The sequence below is a fragment of the Lampetra fluviatilis genome, chromosome 65 (assembly GCF_964198595.1).
Source record: "Lampetra fluviatilis chromosome 65, kcLamFluv1.1, whole genome shotgun sequence".
Taxonomy (NCBI): domain Eukaryota; kingdom Metazoa; phylum Chordata; class Hyperoartia; order Petromyzontiformes; family Petromyzontidae; genus Lampetra; species Lampetra fluviatilis.
The window spans coordinates 5,376,797-5,392,031 of record NC_136339.1 but is presented as its reverse complement, the minus strand read 5'-3'; the positions used below and the strand labels follow the sequence as shown (position 1 = coordinate 5,392,031).

At 51.7% G+C, this 15,235-nt stretch overlaps 1 protein-coding gene across 1 annotated transcript in view; it reads left to right on the top strand.

Moving 5' to 3' along the window:
- TMPRSS15 (transmembrane serine protease 15) overlaps positions 1-15,235 on the top strand; it is a 55,998-nt gene that overhangs the window by 31,118 nt on the left and 9,645 nt on the right. The window contains exons 34-42 of the mRNA XM_078882432.1: positions 1,308-1,418; positions 3,673-3,781; positions 4,236-4,345; positions 4,531-4,671; positions 5,498-5,647; positions 7,209-7,302; positions 8,719-8,869; positions 13,363-13,519; positions 14,043-14,132. Coding sequence (XP_078738558.1) covers positions 1,308-1,418; positions 3,673-3,781; positions 4,236-4,345; positions 4,531-4,671; positions 5,498-5,647; positions 7,209-7,302; positions 8,719-8,869; positions 13,363-13,519; positions 14,043-14,132 — 1,113 coding nt within the window. The remainder of the gene's footprint in view (positions 1-1,307; positions 1,419-3,672; positions 3,782-4,235; positions 4,346-4,530; positions 4,672-5,497; positions 5,648-7,208; positions 7,303-8,718; positions 8,870-13,362; positions 13,520-14,042; positions 14,133-15,235) is intronic.

Below are 15,235 nucleotides of genomic sequence, written 5' to 3'. Positions count from 1 at the left end.
AATCTGGCCAAATTTTTGTGTCAAGGCCCTCCACCACCCCGCCACAGCCAAACAGGTCAGCCGATGGTCACATGGCGAACAAGCCATCTTAACGGCATGCCGACTGTGACCGTTTCGACTCAACGTATTGTAAACTTAAACAGATTAAAAAAGTACAGTCTATTCTCCTATAACACGTGTTTTCATAATATGAATTGGATATGATGCGATTAATATATAAGAGAACATATTTTCTGGAACACGAATTGGATTATTACTATGTAGCTCGAGTAGGAATAAGCGGTTGTGTGGCTGCCTCATCGTAGGATCACGTAGAAGCCATTGGTCTACTCTAGGCTTATCAATTCTAGACATCAACGGATGACTCAGGGTCCCTCTATCCTGTTGTAGAGACCATTGGCCTACTTCAGGCTTGATACATTGTTTTTTACCCTTCTATCTGGCAACAAAACTGACACCTTTTTTACAAGGAGTCATGTTTGCATAGACCACAATACCTGCAGCCATAATGCAAACAAAAAACATAACTCTGATAATATATGCACTGTCCTTGAAATTGATTGGTCCACACCGAGACAGCTTTCCTTAGAGCCTAGTCTCACATGGGTTGGACCAGATGACGCTAAAAGGCGCACAACTCAAAGGCAATTACACCATTGGAACCTCATTTGCCATGCAAATGAGGTTCCAATGGTACTTCAGGCTTCTTAATTATAGGCATCAATGGATTACACAGGGTCACTCTATCCTGTTGTAGAGACTATTGGCCTACGTAAGGCTTATGTACTTTAGTAGTCAACCGATTATGCAGTCTCCCTTTACCCTGTTGTGGATGACAGGCCTACTTGAGGCTGATCTACTTAATTAATAAACAAATTACCCAGGGTCCCACGAAAGGCAAACTCTGTAATGTATGCTCCGTGAAAATACTCGTGCCAGCATCAGCCTGGCCGCTGTGTGATGCTAAATTTCTATGTGAATGTGTGTGCGTTTGTGCCAAAATCACTAAAAACTGAAAAAAACCCTAAACCACTAAAAACTGAAAAATACCTCAAACCACTAAAAACTGAAAAAACCCCCCAAAACCACTAAAAACGGAAAAATACCCCAAACCCACTAAAAACCGAATAAACCCCCAAAACCACAAAAAACTGAAGAAAAAAACCCCAAAACCACTAAAAACGGAAAAATACCCCAAACCCACTAAAAACCGAATAAACCCCCAAAACCACACAAAACTGAAGAAAAAAACCCCAAAACCACTAAAAACTGTGTGCGTGTTTTTCTCTCTGTGTGTGTGTGCGTAGCCCCGTGTCCCGCGGGCCAGTTCGTGTGCGCGGACATCTCGTGCATCCCCCTGTCCGCTCGCTGCGACGGCGTCAACGACTGCAACGACGCCTCCGACGAAATTTCCTGCAGTAAGTCGTGAGGAAGGGGGACACACCCCTCCATTCCGTTTGAATTTCACCCCCAATATTGAACCTCCGACAGCACTGGGTAGACTGCACAAAACCGCGCATATGGTACAGGTGTAGTGGTGATACGCGCTGGGGTAGGGATCGTTTGCCAGCGCGTAGTGATTGGCTGAAGTGTGTTGGTGACGCGCGCTGACGTGGAAGGATCAGAGGCAGCGCGGGGTCGGGGGTTATGAGGCAGTGATTGGTTGGGTATCAGTGGCGCACGCTGACAGCGATGGGATCCTGGGGGAAGCGCGCGGGGATTGGACAACTAAGGGGGATGCTCACGTCGAGGTCCGCATACGCTCCGTCTCCCGTGAGCGGGAGCTATATAAGGTGGTGCGCACAGGCACACGGGGGGCGAGTAACCAGCGAAGACGGAGGAGGAAGAGATAGGGCCCTGCGGTACCTAGTCCCGCTGTCCTTGTAGGGACCGGGGCTCTGTGTGACCCAGAGGCGGAACCCTGGGACCCGGGGCCGAACGTCCGTGTGAGGACCGGTCCTCGGGACTCAGAGGTTGTGGCCCACGCCCAAGCTGGGGTGGGCTGATAGGCTCCACGGACGTTACGGGGCGGAGTGCAGTGTGAGCATACAGTGCGAGCCTGCAGCGTGAGCCATAGCGACCACACGTGTCAAGTGAAGTGTGTGTAGTCAGAGAAATAGTGACCACACGTGTCAAGTGAAGTGTGTGTAGTCAGAGAAATAGTGACCACACGTGTCAAGTGAAGTGTGTGTAGTCAGAGGAATAGAGACCACACGTTGTATTGTGACAAGTCAAGATTTAATAAAAAGTGTGCTACCCGTCAAGTGGTTTCCTGCCGTCATTCCAATACTTCACAGGTAGAAACTACATTTTACACTCTTGATTAGATGCTTTTGTGACTGCAGGAATCAATACTCTTTGGTTCTTTCGGTAAAGTAACATAGGAAGAAATAAAATATCACTGGTCAACACACCTTTTCTGGCATAAGGTATTCCAACGGTTTTAATGTAATTTTGGGGAGCTGATTCCAAATCTGGCATCAGTTTTGGTCTATCACATCAGGTTTTTGAGATATCAAAAATTGCATTTTCAATAAAAACTGCAGAAGAAAAATATTAAATAAATGTGGATATCTACATTAAATGATATTATGAACACACTATCCTAAAAATACAGCACCATATTTTAACACTAAAGCAGTCACTGACTCGCAACAACTTGCAATCATAAGTGACAAGAGTTAATTTCGGGTAAAATCAATTAAAATAGGGTATGCCGATTGCATAAAAATGAGATGTGATAGAGCAAATCTGAGATCAGATTTGGAATCGGCACCCTGAAATTAGTCTAGAACAGCTGCAAAAGTCCAGGCCAGAAAAAAAGGTTTTTTTGTTGACCAGTGTAATATAACATAAAATAAAACAAATCACGACGTTTCGATCGCAACACAAGGAAACCTCATCAGGTGGGAACACCACAGCATTTTTTCTATTGCTGTGGTGTTCCCACCTTTGAAGGAATGCTTGTGTTGCGATCGAAATGTCGTGATTATTTTATTTTACCAAAGCCCACCGAGCTATTAGCTCTTTGTCAGAGGCAACTTGGTCACACACGCGATTATAGCTCATCGAAGTGACTCCTATCACGTGTGGAAACAATTTATAGATCCAGCCAAATCATCTTAAGTGCACGTAGGAATCCATAGAACGGTCCACACGACCACCACGGTGAGAGAGAGAGAACAAACGGACTGCAAACATACGACAGACTTAATCAGGGTCCGGGATCGAACCCACGGTCTCCTGCATGCCAGGCCAGGAAGATGACATCTCCTCGCCACTGCGGCACCCTGCAATGCCCTGCCGGTGCAAAGCCCTCACTCGACGGAGGGAGCTCTACAAAGCTGCCCCCTCTCCACGGTTTTTTTTTTGGCCTCTTCGCCCATGTTGACCAGACGTATGTCCAGGGCAGATGAGGAGAGAGAGGGCTGTGTGAATGAAGGATTGCGCCATGTCTGCCAGATTCATGATTTTACTCGGATTCACGTAATTAACCACAAAAAAATCACGGCTTATCCAACGGTATTTCGGAGCCTACTACAATTGCAGCCCCGCTGGATGTTACGAGCATTGCCTATACCTGGGGCCTCCTGGTTTTTCAGCTCTACGGGGTCTGTAAGGGCACATGAGGAACGTCCGTGACCAACGACACGTGTGTGTGTCTCTCTGCAGCGTCGGGTTGCGACGACAACTTCCAGTTCACGGGTACGTCCGGGAGCTTCAACTCCATGAACTTCCCCGGAAACTACGAGGACAACGCCAACTGCCGCTGGCTCATCCGGTGGGTAGGAGGGTTTTTTGGCATGCGGGGTGGTTGAGCTCGTGAGCGAGTAGGAGAGTGAGTGAGTAGGTGGGTGAGGGAGTGAGTGGGTGAATGAGTTAGTGGGTGGGTGAGCGAGTGAGTGAGTGGGTGGGTAAGCGAGTGTGTGGGCGAGTGAGGCTGTGGGTAGATGGGTCAGTTAATGGTTGGGTGAGTGAGTGAGTGGGTGGGTGAGCGAGTGTGTGGGCGAGTGAGCGTGTGGGTGGATGGGTGAGTTAATGGTTGGGTGAGTGAGTGAATGGATGGGTGAGCGAGTGTGTGGGCGAGTGAGCGAGTGGGTGAATGGGTGAGTTAATGGTTGGGTGAGTGAGTGAGTGGGTGGGTGAGCGAGTGTGTGGGCGAGTGAGCGAGTGGGTGAATAGAAGCCGCTTTGTGCCGGGCGACAGTCCTGACCGTCGTGATGTTATTCCAACAGCGCCCCGGAGGGCTACGCCGTCCAGTTCACCTTCTCGGCGTTTGAGCTCGAAGACCGGTACGACTTTGTCAACATCTACAAGGGAATCGGCGCCGCCAAGGAGAGGCTGGGTGAGCGCGCTCTGCCGTCCGTGCGTCTGACAACCGTCCGTCTGTCCGTCGAACAAACAAACAATCGCTGCGACGTCCGATGTTTTGTTCTAGAGGGGAGCTTTTCTGGGATCTGAAACAGGGGTTTGGAAAAAAAACTTGAGCTAGTCTCCCTCTCTGTCTCTCTCTCTCTCTCCGTGTGACAGCTTCGTTGACGGGAAGGAACAACCCTGGCGATGTGCGGGCCTTCGCTAACGAGCTCACCGTGGAGTTCACCTCCGACAGCAGCCAAGTGCAAGGAGGCTTCAGCGTCTCCTTCACCGCATTCGACTTCTCCCAACTTACGAGTACTTCACCAACCACTCACTCACCCGCCAGTTGACTCACCCGCTCGCTTGTTCACCCACTCACCCACCCACTCACTCACCCATTCACTCACCCACTCACTCACCCAATCGCTCACCCACTCGCTCACCCACCCGCCAGTTTACTCACCCGCTCGCTTATTCACCCACTCACTCAGCCACTCACTCACCCACTCGCTCACTCACCTGCTAGTTTACTCACTCGCCCGCTTACTCACCCACTCACTCACTCACCCACTTACTCACTCACCCACTCACTCCCTTCACCGCGCTAGACTTTTCCTAACTAACGAGTCCTCAACCACCCACTCACCCACTCACTCACTCACTCACTCACCCACTCACTCACTCACCCACCCATTCACTCACCCACTCGCTCACTCACCTGCTAGTTTACTCACTCGCCCGCTTACTCACCCACCCACTCACTCACCCGCTCACTCCCTTCACCGCGCTAGACTTTTCCGAACTAACGAGTCCTCAACCACCCACTCACCCACTCACTCACTCACTGATCCACTCACTCACTCACCCACTCACTCACTCACTCACCCACCCATTCACTCACCCACTCGCTCACTCACCTGCTAGTTTACTCACTCGCCCGCTTACTCACCCACCCACTCACTCACCCGCTCACTGCCTTCACCGCGCTAGACTTTTCCGGACTAACGAGTCCTCAACCACCCACTCGCCCACTAGTTCACTCGCCCACCCACTCACCCACTAGCTCACTCACCCATCCAACACACACAACCACCCAACCCACCCTCATCCGCTCACTCACCCACTCTTTGTTTGCGTGCAGACAAGGAGCTGGTGGACTGCTCCTTCGAGTCGGGCTGGTGCTACTGGGACCAGGACCCTTACGACAGCGCTGACTGGGAGCGGTTGAGCGGGCCCAGCTCTCCAGCCAGCACTGGCCCAGACGTGGACCACACCTTTGGGAATTCGTCAGGTGCGTACGCACACACGCAACGCAGAGGCTTGTGTTTTCCCGCACGATGGGATGCCGAAGAGTAGAGATCGGGGAGCAGCGCTGTCAAGCCAAGCTCGTCTTGTCAGTCTTGTTACAAAACCATGGGTATGCAGGATGCCTTGGGTACAACACGATGCGTATGGTAGCACTTCCTAACTGGAGAGCATTTTACGTCCAGTTCGGTGACTCCACATTTATCTGTACTGTAGGAGTACGTCACGCTCAGCTGTGAGCCCACGTGTTACAGCACATGCTGTAACACGTGGGCCACGGTGGCTAGGAGATGTTAACTACCTCGCCTAGTATACAGGAGGTCCTGGGTTCGATCCTGCCCCTCAGACGCCTGCTGCTGTATATTTGGAGTTGGCGTGTTCTCCCCCGTGGCTGCGTGGATCGTTCTCCGGGTCTTCCGTTTTTTTCCCCTCCACGTTTAGAATCGACGTCACCAACGCGTCTAGATTCTTTGTCCGCGATAAATGTCCGCGTGATGATGACGACGACGACGACGACGATGGTGATCTATCATTTGCGACGGCCAGGGTCGCTTCCGATAGACAGCTACACCGCAGCTTAGTGGAGCATTCACGCTGGGTAACAATGAAATAAACAGACGCCAGGCCGCCATCACTCCCGCCCTGACGCTGGCTTCACCATCGCCCCTGGTGGCCGGAGTTAACACCTACACGGGTTATTTCTCGCCAAAATACCGTTGACGTCCATTTTTGGAGTCCCCTATTTAGGCACGATGCACCGTAAAGATCCACCGTTATTATTTGAAGTTTTCAACCAAGTTTTCAACCAATGTTAACGGCCTTCACGGCGTTAACTCTCTTAACGATGCCGCAACACCATGACCACCTTGGTGAACTCGCCGCTTTAGAATTACCTAACGACTGTGATCGGATACAGTACCATACATCTTTCCGCAACAACCACATTAAAGCAACATGTTCCATAGTGTTATCATACCTGTGAACCCCTTATCAGTGGCCTAATCAACCCGTGCCCTTATAAATCTCAACAATTCAGATCTTATTGATCACCCCGTGCCCTTATAATTCTCAACGTTCATCCTATACACTACACTATACACTACACTACCACATGCCTGTCAACGCCTTATCAGTGCCCTACCTTATTACAGACCAATTCAGACCTTATTGGCCACCCCGTGCCCCTTACTAATCTCAACGTTCATCCTACAAAGTCCCATCACAATCGTACAAAGACAACAGACGGATTACTGTTCTAAGCAGCCGGGGGTGGGTGGCCAGCACCACGCCCGGCCGCCGTTGTCCCCCCAGTGGTGATGTTTACTTCACACCGCACCAGGTACTAAGTTAAGGCTGAGTCGACCTAGGGGGGAGGCCCATGACCTGTTCAAATAATGTTTACTGGTGTTGGCCGTGAGCAGGAATCAAACCGCTACACTGCCGTTCCCCTACTCAACAGCCCGTGCCACACATATGCACAGTCTTGTTACAAAACCATGCATTTGCATGATTGTTCTTCCTGATTCCCCCCCCCCCCCCCTCCGCAGGGTTCTACATCCGGAACCAGAACAGCGGCACCGCCACAAGCATCCGCACGTTTACCTTGGACCCCGAACCCATCCCCACGTGCCTCAAGTTCTGGTGAATATGACACACTTCACGAGCAGCCCCCTTAGCAATCGCTGTACAGGCGGGGCCGTGTAGAGGGTGTGGGTAGCTATAATAATAATGATGACATTTATGACGCGCCAGATTTTGCAGACTAGTCAACAACTCAGAGGTGCGGGAGCCAAGCTCAGGGCTGCTCGAAAGCCTGACCCAGACAGACAGAGGGCTTTAGAGGTTTCTTGAAAGTCAAAGCGCATTTGATGATGGACACAGCTCCGACGTGCCACTCGTAGTAACTTGACCGCTGACTCAACCTCTCACTCATGCACTCACCCACTAATTCGATTCGTGCACTCACCAACCCACACACACACCCACTCGCCCAGGCACCCACTGAACAATCCAGTTGGCGTTGTTGTCGTAGCTTCTCACGGGGTTGAAGCTCCCAGACGCCCCCGTGAACAGGAAGTTGTCATCACAACTGGAAGCTGCAGGGAGACACAAATGTGTCGAGGGGCACGGACTTTGCTCGTGTGCCCTTACGGACTCCGTAGAGTTGCGCGGAATTGGCTGGAAAACAGGAGGCCCCAAGTATAGGCAATGCAGTAGACCTCAACATTCCGTGGGATAAACCGTGATTTTTGTTGTGAAAATTATTCATCCGAGGTGAGATCGCAATTTTCGGGGCAAGGCAGTGGTTGCTAGGGATTGCATGATCACTCTCACCGCACTGGCCAATCGGCTGCTAGGAAGACAGCTCCATGCAATGTGGTTTCCATGACGTTCCCCATGCAACATGGCCACCGTGAAGTTGCTCATGCAACATGGCCAACATTACAGCCTCCATATTGCATGGGCGCCATGACGACGCCCATGCAATATGGCCACCATGACATCGTCACTCCATGTCCTTCAACCGAACTGTGGCTGAGGTAAGTGTATTTACTTTGTTCACATGTAATACAATTTGTTATTAAGGCAATTTACTTTCATTGATGTTATCAATATTAAAGTCGTGGATAATTACATTCTACTCGTTCATTCCTTGCCAAGTCACCGAGTAACTTGCCGACTGACATAATAGGCGACGCATGAATGTGCCATGAAGAAGGGCCATCGCCCAAAACGTCTCCCATTGTAATTTCTTCTTTTAATTCTGAGGCCGCGTGAAGAGTTATTGATGGATGCATTCAAAATACCGCAGGGCAATGAGGCAAAGAGCAATCAGGGCGTTACATTTGGCCAATGTTTAGTTGGCCAAATGCAACATCATCACTTGGCCAAACATAACCCAACGTTGAAGCAAATGGGCGTACGTGAAGTCGACATTAGTCATTCCCATATCCCTATGTCCCTGTGTCTGTGTGTGTGTCCCTGTGCATCTCCCTGTGTGTCCCGTATCTTCATACCTGTGTCTCTCGTGTCCCCCTGTGTGTTTCCTGTCTGCAGGTACTACATGTACGGGCGGAATGTCTATCGCCTCTCCCTGTCTCTGCGGAAGGAGGGAGCGGCCGACGTTCCCCTGTGGTCCAAGGAGGGCAACTACGGCAACCAGTGGCACTATGGGCAGCTCTCTTTCATGGAAGCAGATAACTTCCAGGTCAGTGCACGTTGGATTGTCACCCTCGGCAGCCAACGCAAATCCCATGGGCCGTGGTCGGACTGTCACGTGGGTGCGGTCTGCAGACCCATTGGTCATATGCCGAAATAGTCATGAGGACTCCTGTCGATCCGCTACTGGATGGATGAGGCCCCCCCCTCCTCCTCCACGCCGCACGGTGCACAGCTTCCAGGTCCGACCGCCGCTACTTCCTTCTTCGTTCATTAGCAATGAATTGGGTCGCAGGCTTCGGTCCGGGGCCTAGCGGGCCTAGCGGGCCTAGCGGGCTTAGCGAGACAAGGCCAGCCCTCATCGATCATCCGCATCGAGCGTGGATCAGCTGCCCGATACCTCAAAAGCAGGCACTAGGCCTGGGCCTGACCAGGCCTGGCGCCTGCTTTTGCCGCCTGCGGTCCGCGTGGAAGGGCCGTCGATGATCGCGTGCCCGAGAGCTCTGCTGTGACCATGCACAGCTGCCCCGCTGATGCCAGGTGCCCCCTCGCTGCGTGTAATCGTGATGTCTCGAGTTTGTCCTTGGGCAATGCCGCCCTCGCCTTGTGCGTCACGGCTGTCCCGGAGCGCTACGACGTCGCTTCTCTGCACGTTCGACGGGGCACCCACCCCCACCCCCCCTCCGGTGCCAGCGGTCCCTGCCGCGGCACATGGTGGACTCAGCACCTGGCTTGCAAGCGGCGGGTGTCAAGACTGCTGCCATTAGTGGGCATTGATTGCTCTGTGGTCTAGCCGAGGTCACTCCAGTATTAGCTCAACCTGTACATCGGTCTGCTGCCAGTAGTAGGCGTTGATTGCTCTGTGGTCTAGCCGAGGTCACTCCAGTATCAGCCCAACCTGTACATCAGTCTGCTGCCAGTAGGAGGCGTTGATTGCTCTGTGGTCTAGCCGAGGTCACTCCAGTATCAACTCAACCTGTACAACAGTCTGCTGCCAGTAGGAGGCGTTGATTGCTCTGTGGTCTAGCCGAGGTCACTCCAGTATCAGCCCAACCTGTACATCGGTCTGCTGCCAGTAGTAGGCGTTGATTGCTCTGTGGTCTAGCTGAGGTCACTCCAGTATCAGCACAACCTGTACATCAGTCTGCTGCCAGTAGGAGGCGTTGATTGCTCTGTGGTCTAGCCGAGGTCACTCCAGTATCAACTCAACCTGTACAACAGTCTGCTGCCAGTAGGAGGCGTTGATTGCTCTGTGGTCTAGCCGAGGTCACTCCAGTATCAGCCCAACCTGTACATCAGTCTGCTGCCAGTAGGAGGCGTTGATTGCTCTGTGGTCTAGCCGAGGTCACGCCAGTATCAGCCCAACCTGTACATCAGTCTGCTGCCAGTAGGAGGCGTTGATTTCTCTGTGGTCGAGCCGAGGTCACTCCAGTGTCAGCTCAACCTGTATATCAGTCTGCTGCCAGTAGGGGGCGATGGTTGCTCTGTGGTCTAGCTTAGGGGCACCTCCAGTGGCAGCTGTCTCTGTGTCACAGTGTGGCATGACTTGGACTCGGCGCCTTTCCTTCTAAGGGGCATGAGTCTGCCATTTGTAGGAGGCGGGGGGGGGGCGATGATTGGTACGTGGTCTAGCCTAGGGGCAACCCCAGCGGCAGCTGTCCTTGTGCGGCACCTGGCCTGCCAGCGGGCGTCTAAGTCCGCTGCCATTGGTTGATGTTGGCGAGGTTTGATGCTGCTGTGTGTGAGCGCGATCCCAAATGAGTAACTCGCGGTGTCATTCTTCGAATTTGGAAAATTGGAAACACCGTGTGACGATTCCGGCGCTTTCCTGAGTGGGTAAATCATTTTGGTTCGTCTTGTGTTCTTTTTTTTCCCCCCTTCCCACGGTTTTATTTTACCAGGCAAGACCCCACTGAGCCTGTGTAGATGTTTTTTCAAAAGCGACCCTGGCTCATTATTGCGTGGAAATTTACGAGTGACGTTCATTTCTATATGTGGAGCAAAATAACCGGAGGACCCGGAGAAAAATCCACACGACCACTGGAAGAGAGAGAGACACACACAATAAACGTCAGGGATAGTATCGAACCCACGACCTCCTTCATACCAGGTGAGGGAGTTAACATCTCCTAGCCACCGTGATGATGATGAGAGAGAGAGAGAGACACAAACTCCAAATGTACCGCAGGTCGTCAGGGTCAGGATCGAACCCACGACCTCCTGTATACCAGGCGAGGTAGTTAACATCTCCTAGCTACCGTGATGACGAATAGACAGAGAAAATCGCCAACTTCAAATATACATTCTAGATTTGAAGCTTTCGTGACTGCAAGGATTCATATTCTTAGGTTTTTTCGGTAAAGTCACGTAGGTAAAAACATTAAAAAGTAAAATAAAATAAAAATCACGACGTTTCGGAGGCAACACAAGCTTCCATCTTCAGGTGGTACCGTCACAGCCACGACAGCTGTATCAAGTAAATGAGAGATTGCAGGAGCTACCACTCCGTTTATATAATGGTTGGAGAAGGTGGTGGGGCAAGGGCCGCATACTTTTTATTAATATGGTAAGGTGAGGCTTAAGAGGGTGAGCCTTTGTTATGGAGAGGTACGGTTTGTGAATCAACCTGTGACAGGGAGACAACCACTAAACATGGTAAAACTGAAATAGTTGTGTGTCAAATAAGATGGACAAATAAGTGTAGTTAAATCTTTTTTGCATGGTTAATCATATCTTTCCAATGATTACTCAGTTTGTAACCGTCATCACAGTTGAAATTATGTCTGTGTTTGTATATTTGTATGGCTTCGTGTACAAACCTTTGATGGTAGCCAGGAGGTTTGCAGAGAACCTTGGTCTCGGAAAAGACAATTTCATGAGAGCCCACCGAGTTGTAGCAATGATCGGCAACGGCCGAAGAATCAGTTCTGCCGTGTTTCAGATCTGACTTGTGCTCGCGGACACAATCAGAAACATGACGTTTCGTTTCTCCAATGTAGCAATCACCACAAATGCAACTCAATTTGTAGACTCCAGGATACTGTAAGTCAGGAACGACATCCTTCACAGATGGAATCAAATCACGGATTTTATGCGCTGTACTGAATCGGACTTGGATCTTATGTTTGTTTAGAATTTTGGAGATCTTTTTGGTCACGCCTGCTATGTATGGCAACGTGATAGTTTTGGTCGGAGTTTCATGTGGCTGTTTCTGTATGGTGGGAGAAACAGCTTGGCGGATAGTGCGGTCAGAGTATCCGTTCATCCTGAGGGCCCGATGTACATGTCTTAATTCACCGGCCAGGTGGTGTTGGTCAGAAATGCCATGGGCTCTGTGGTATAGCGTTTTGATGAGAGAATTCTTTTGAGATGGGTGGTGGTGGGAATCCGGTTTCAAGTAGGAATCTGTGTGGGTGGCTTTCCTGTAGACAGAATGTCCCAAGGATCCGTCAGGCCTCCTCTCAAACAGAATATCCAAGAATGGTAGTTTACCGTCTTTCTCCACTTCCATGGTGAATCTGATGGATGGGTGTCTAGAATTGATGTGGTCCAAGAAGTGGTTCAATGCTGGGAGGCCATGTGGCCAGATGACGAAAGTGTCGTCCACATACCTCTTCCACAAGGAAGGACGCAGGGTGGATGTCTGGATGGCGTCTGATTCAAACTTTTCCATGAACATGTTGGCTATAACTGGTGACAAGGGGGAGCCCATAGGGGTGCCCTCATTCTGTTTGTAGAAGGTGCCATTCCAGGTAAAATAAGTGTTGGTGAGGCAATGCCTAACCAGCGCAGGTACATCAGAATTTAATCCATGTTGGACTAAGTCCTCAATTATTGTTAGGGTGTCCGGTACTGGGACTTTGGTGAACAAAGATACTACATCAAAGCTGACGAGGATGTCATCAGTCCTTAACCATAGAGACTAATTGGGTTGAGTTGAGTACTGCCGAAGAGGTCTTGCCTGTGAAGGGGAGCAGAGTATCTGATAGAAAACGGGCTAGTTTGTACGTAGGAGAGTTTATCGTCGACACGATGGGTCGTAGCGGGGTGCCTTCTTTATGGATTTTGGAAAGACCATAGAGTCTGGGAGGTCTAGCCGCCGATGGTTTTAGAGAGGGACGTTTGCTTGGTTCGATTAGGGAAGTCGAACTCGTGATGATACTGTTGGTTTTTTTCGTTAGGTTTTTAGTGGGATCGTTTTTAATTTTGGAGTAACTCCCATCATTAAGAAGGTCCAGGATTTTGTTGTTGTATGAATCTTTATCCATTATGACCGTGGCATTGCCCTTGTCTGCCGAGAGGATGACTATATCATCTCTCTTTTTTAGGTCCGCGAGTTCAGAGCGTTCGTTTTTGCTGATGTTACTAGTGGGTTTCTTAGCATTCCAAATATACAGCAGCAGGCGTCAGGGTCAGGATCAAATCCTCAACCTCCTGCATACCAGGCGAGGTAGTTAACATCTCACCACCAGGGGGCACTGTTTAATAATGAGTTATTCACTGTACCCCCCCCCCCCCCCCGCCCTCTCGGCTTACCCCCAGGTGGTGTTCGAGGCGCGTCGCAGGGCGAGCGAAAGTGAGATCGCGCTCGACGACATCTCCCTGGAGCCCGGGGCCTGCCCGGAGTTGCCCTACCCTGAGCCCACCCCCTTCATCATCACGACGCCGGTGCCCACGACAACTCCCCCTCCTCCCCCCCGTGAGTCTCTCGTCCCGCCGGGGCGGGGGGGCCTTTTCGGCGGGCACGCTGCTGCGGCGTGTGGACTTACGGAGAGGCCCTGTGGACTTGCGTAGAGGCCTTGCGGAGAGGCCCATGTGGACTTATGGAGAGGCCTGTGTCGTCTATGCGTCACTCTAAGTGTCGAAACAAATAACTCAGTCATCACTGTCACCACTGCCATCGCCCCACTGCCACCGCCACCAACATCACCGACCACCACTGCTGTCACAATCGCCGCCACCACCGCCATCCCCATCGCCACCACCACCGCCACCAACATCACCGACCACCACCACCACTGCTGTCACCATCGCCGCCACTGCCGCCACCACCGCCATCCCCATCGCCACCACCGCCATCACCACCACCATCACCGCCACCACCACTATCATCACCACCACCACCGGTGCTGCGTCGCCGTGGTTTGTCTGCCTACTGGCGCGGGCGGGGGGGGGGGGCCTTGACCGCGGCGCCATTTTGTTTATTTTCGTTTGGCTCGCAGGGGACTGCGACGGCCCCCACGAGCTGCGCGAGCCGAACGTCACCTTCACGTCGCCGCGATTCCCCTTCGCCTACATGGACAACGCTGACTGTGAGTGCCGCGCCACTGGGGGTCACCTAGGCTAGACCACAGAGGAACCATCGCCCTCTACTGGCAGCAGACTGATGTACAGGGAGAGATGTCACTGGGGGTGACCTCGGCTAAACCACAGAGGAACCATCGCCTCCTATTGGCAGCGCAGACTGATGTACAGGGAGAGATGCCACTGGGGGTGACCGAGGCGAGACCAGAGAGGAACCATCGCCACCTACTGGCATCAGACTGATGTACAGGGAGAGATGCCACTGGAGGTGACCTCGGCTAGACCACAGAGCAGCCATCGCCCCCTACTGGCAGGTGACTGATGTACAGGGAGAGATGCCACTCGTAGTGACCTCGGCTAGATGACAGAGCAATCATCGCCCCCTACTGGCAGGTGACTGATGTACAGGGAGAGATGCCACTCGGGCTGACCTCGGCTAGACGACAGAGCAATCATCGCCCCCTACTGGCAAGTGACTGATGCCCCAGCTCCCTGAAGCAAATGAGACTCCTAAACTGGTCTCTAGTTCTGACCTGGCCACGTAAATTCTGCTTGGAACGCTCTCCCCAAATCTCTCACTCTCCCCATGTCTCGTTTTCTCTCCTTGTGTCTCTCTCCCCATACATGTGTGCGTCTCTCGCTCTCTCCCATGTCACTCTCTCTCCCCCCATGCATGTGTGTGTGTCTCTTTCTCCCTCCCCATGTCTCCCCCTCTCTCCCGTGTCTCTCTTTTTTTACGATCAGTGGAAACAAGAAGATGCTCGGTGTAAGTCGGCACTTTGCTTCGTTCATCATTTCGTAATATTTTTTAAAAATAACTTTTGATTTATGTAAACCCCCACCTCTCGCTCACTCTCTTGCTCACTCGCTCACTCGCTCTTTTTTTTTACTTTGCTTTATGTAAACCCCCACCTCTCGCTCACTCTCTCGCTCACTCTCTCGCTCACTCTCTCGCTCGCTTTCTCGCTCGCTGTCTCGGTCACTCACTGTCTCGCTCACTCTCTCGCTCACTCACTTTCTAGCTCACTCTCTCACTCACTCTCTCGCTCACTCTCTCGCTCACTCACTCTCTAGCTCACGCTCTCGCTCACTCTCTCGCTCACTCTCTCGG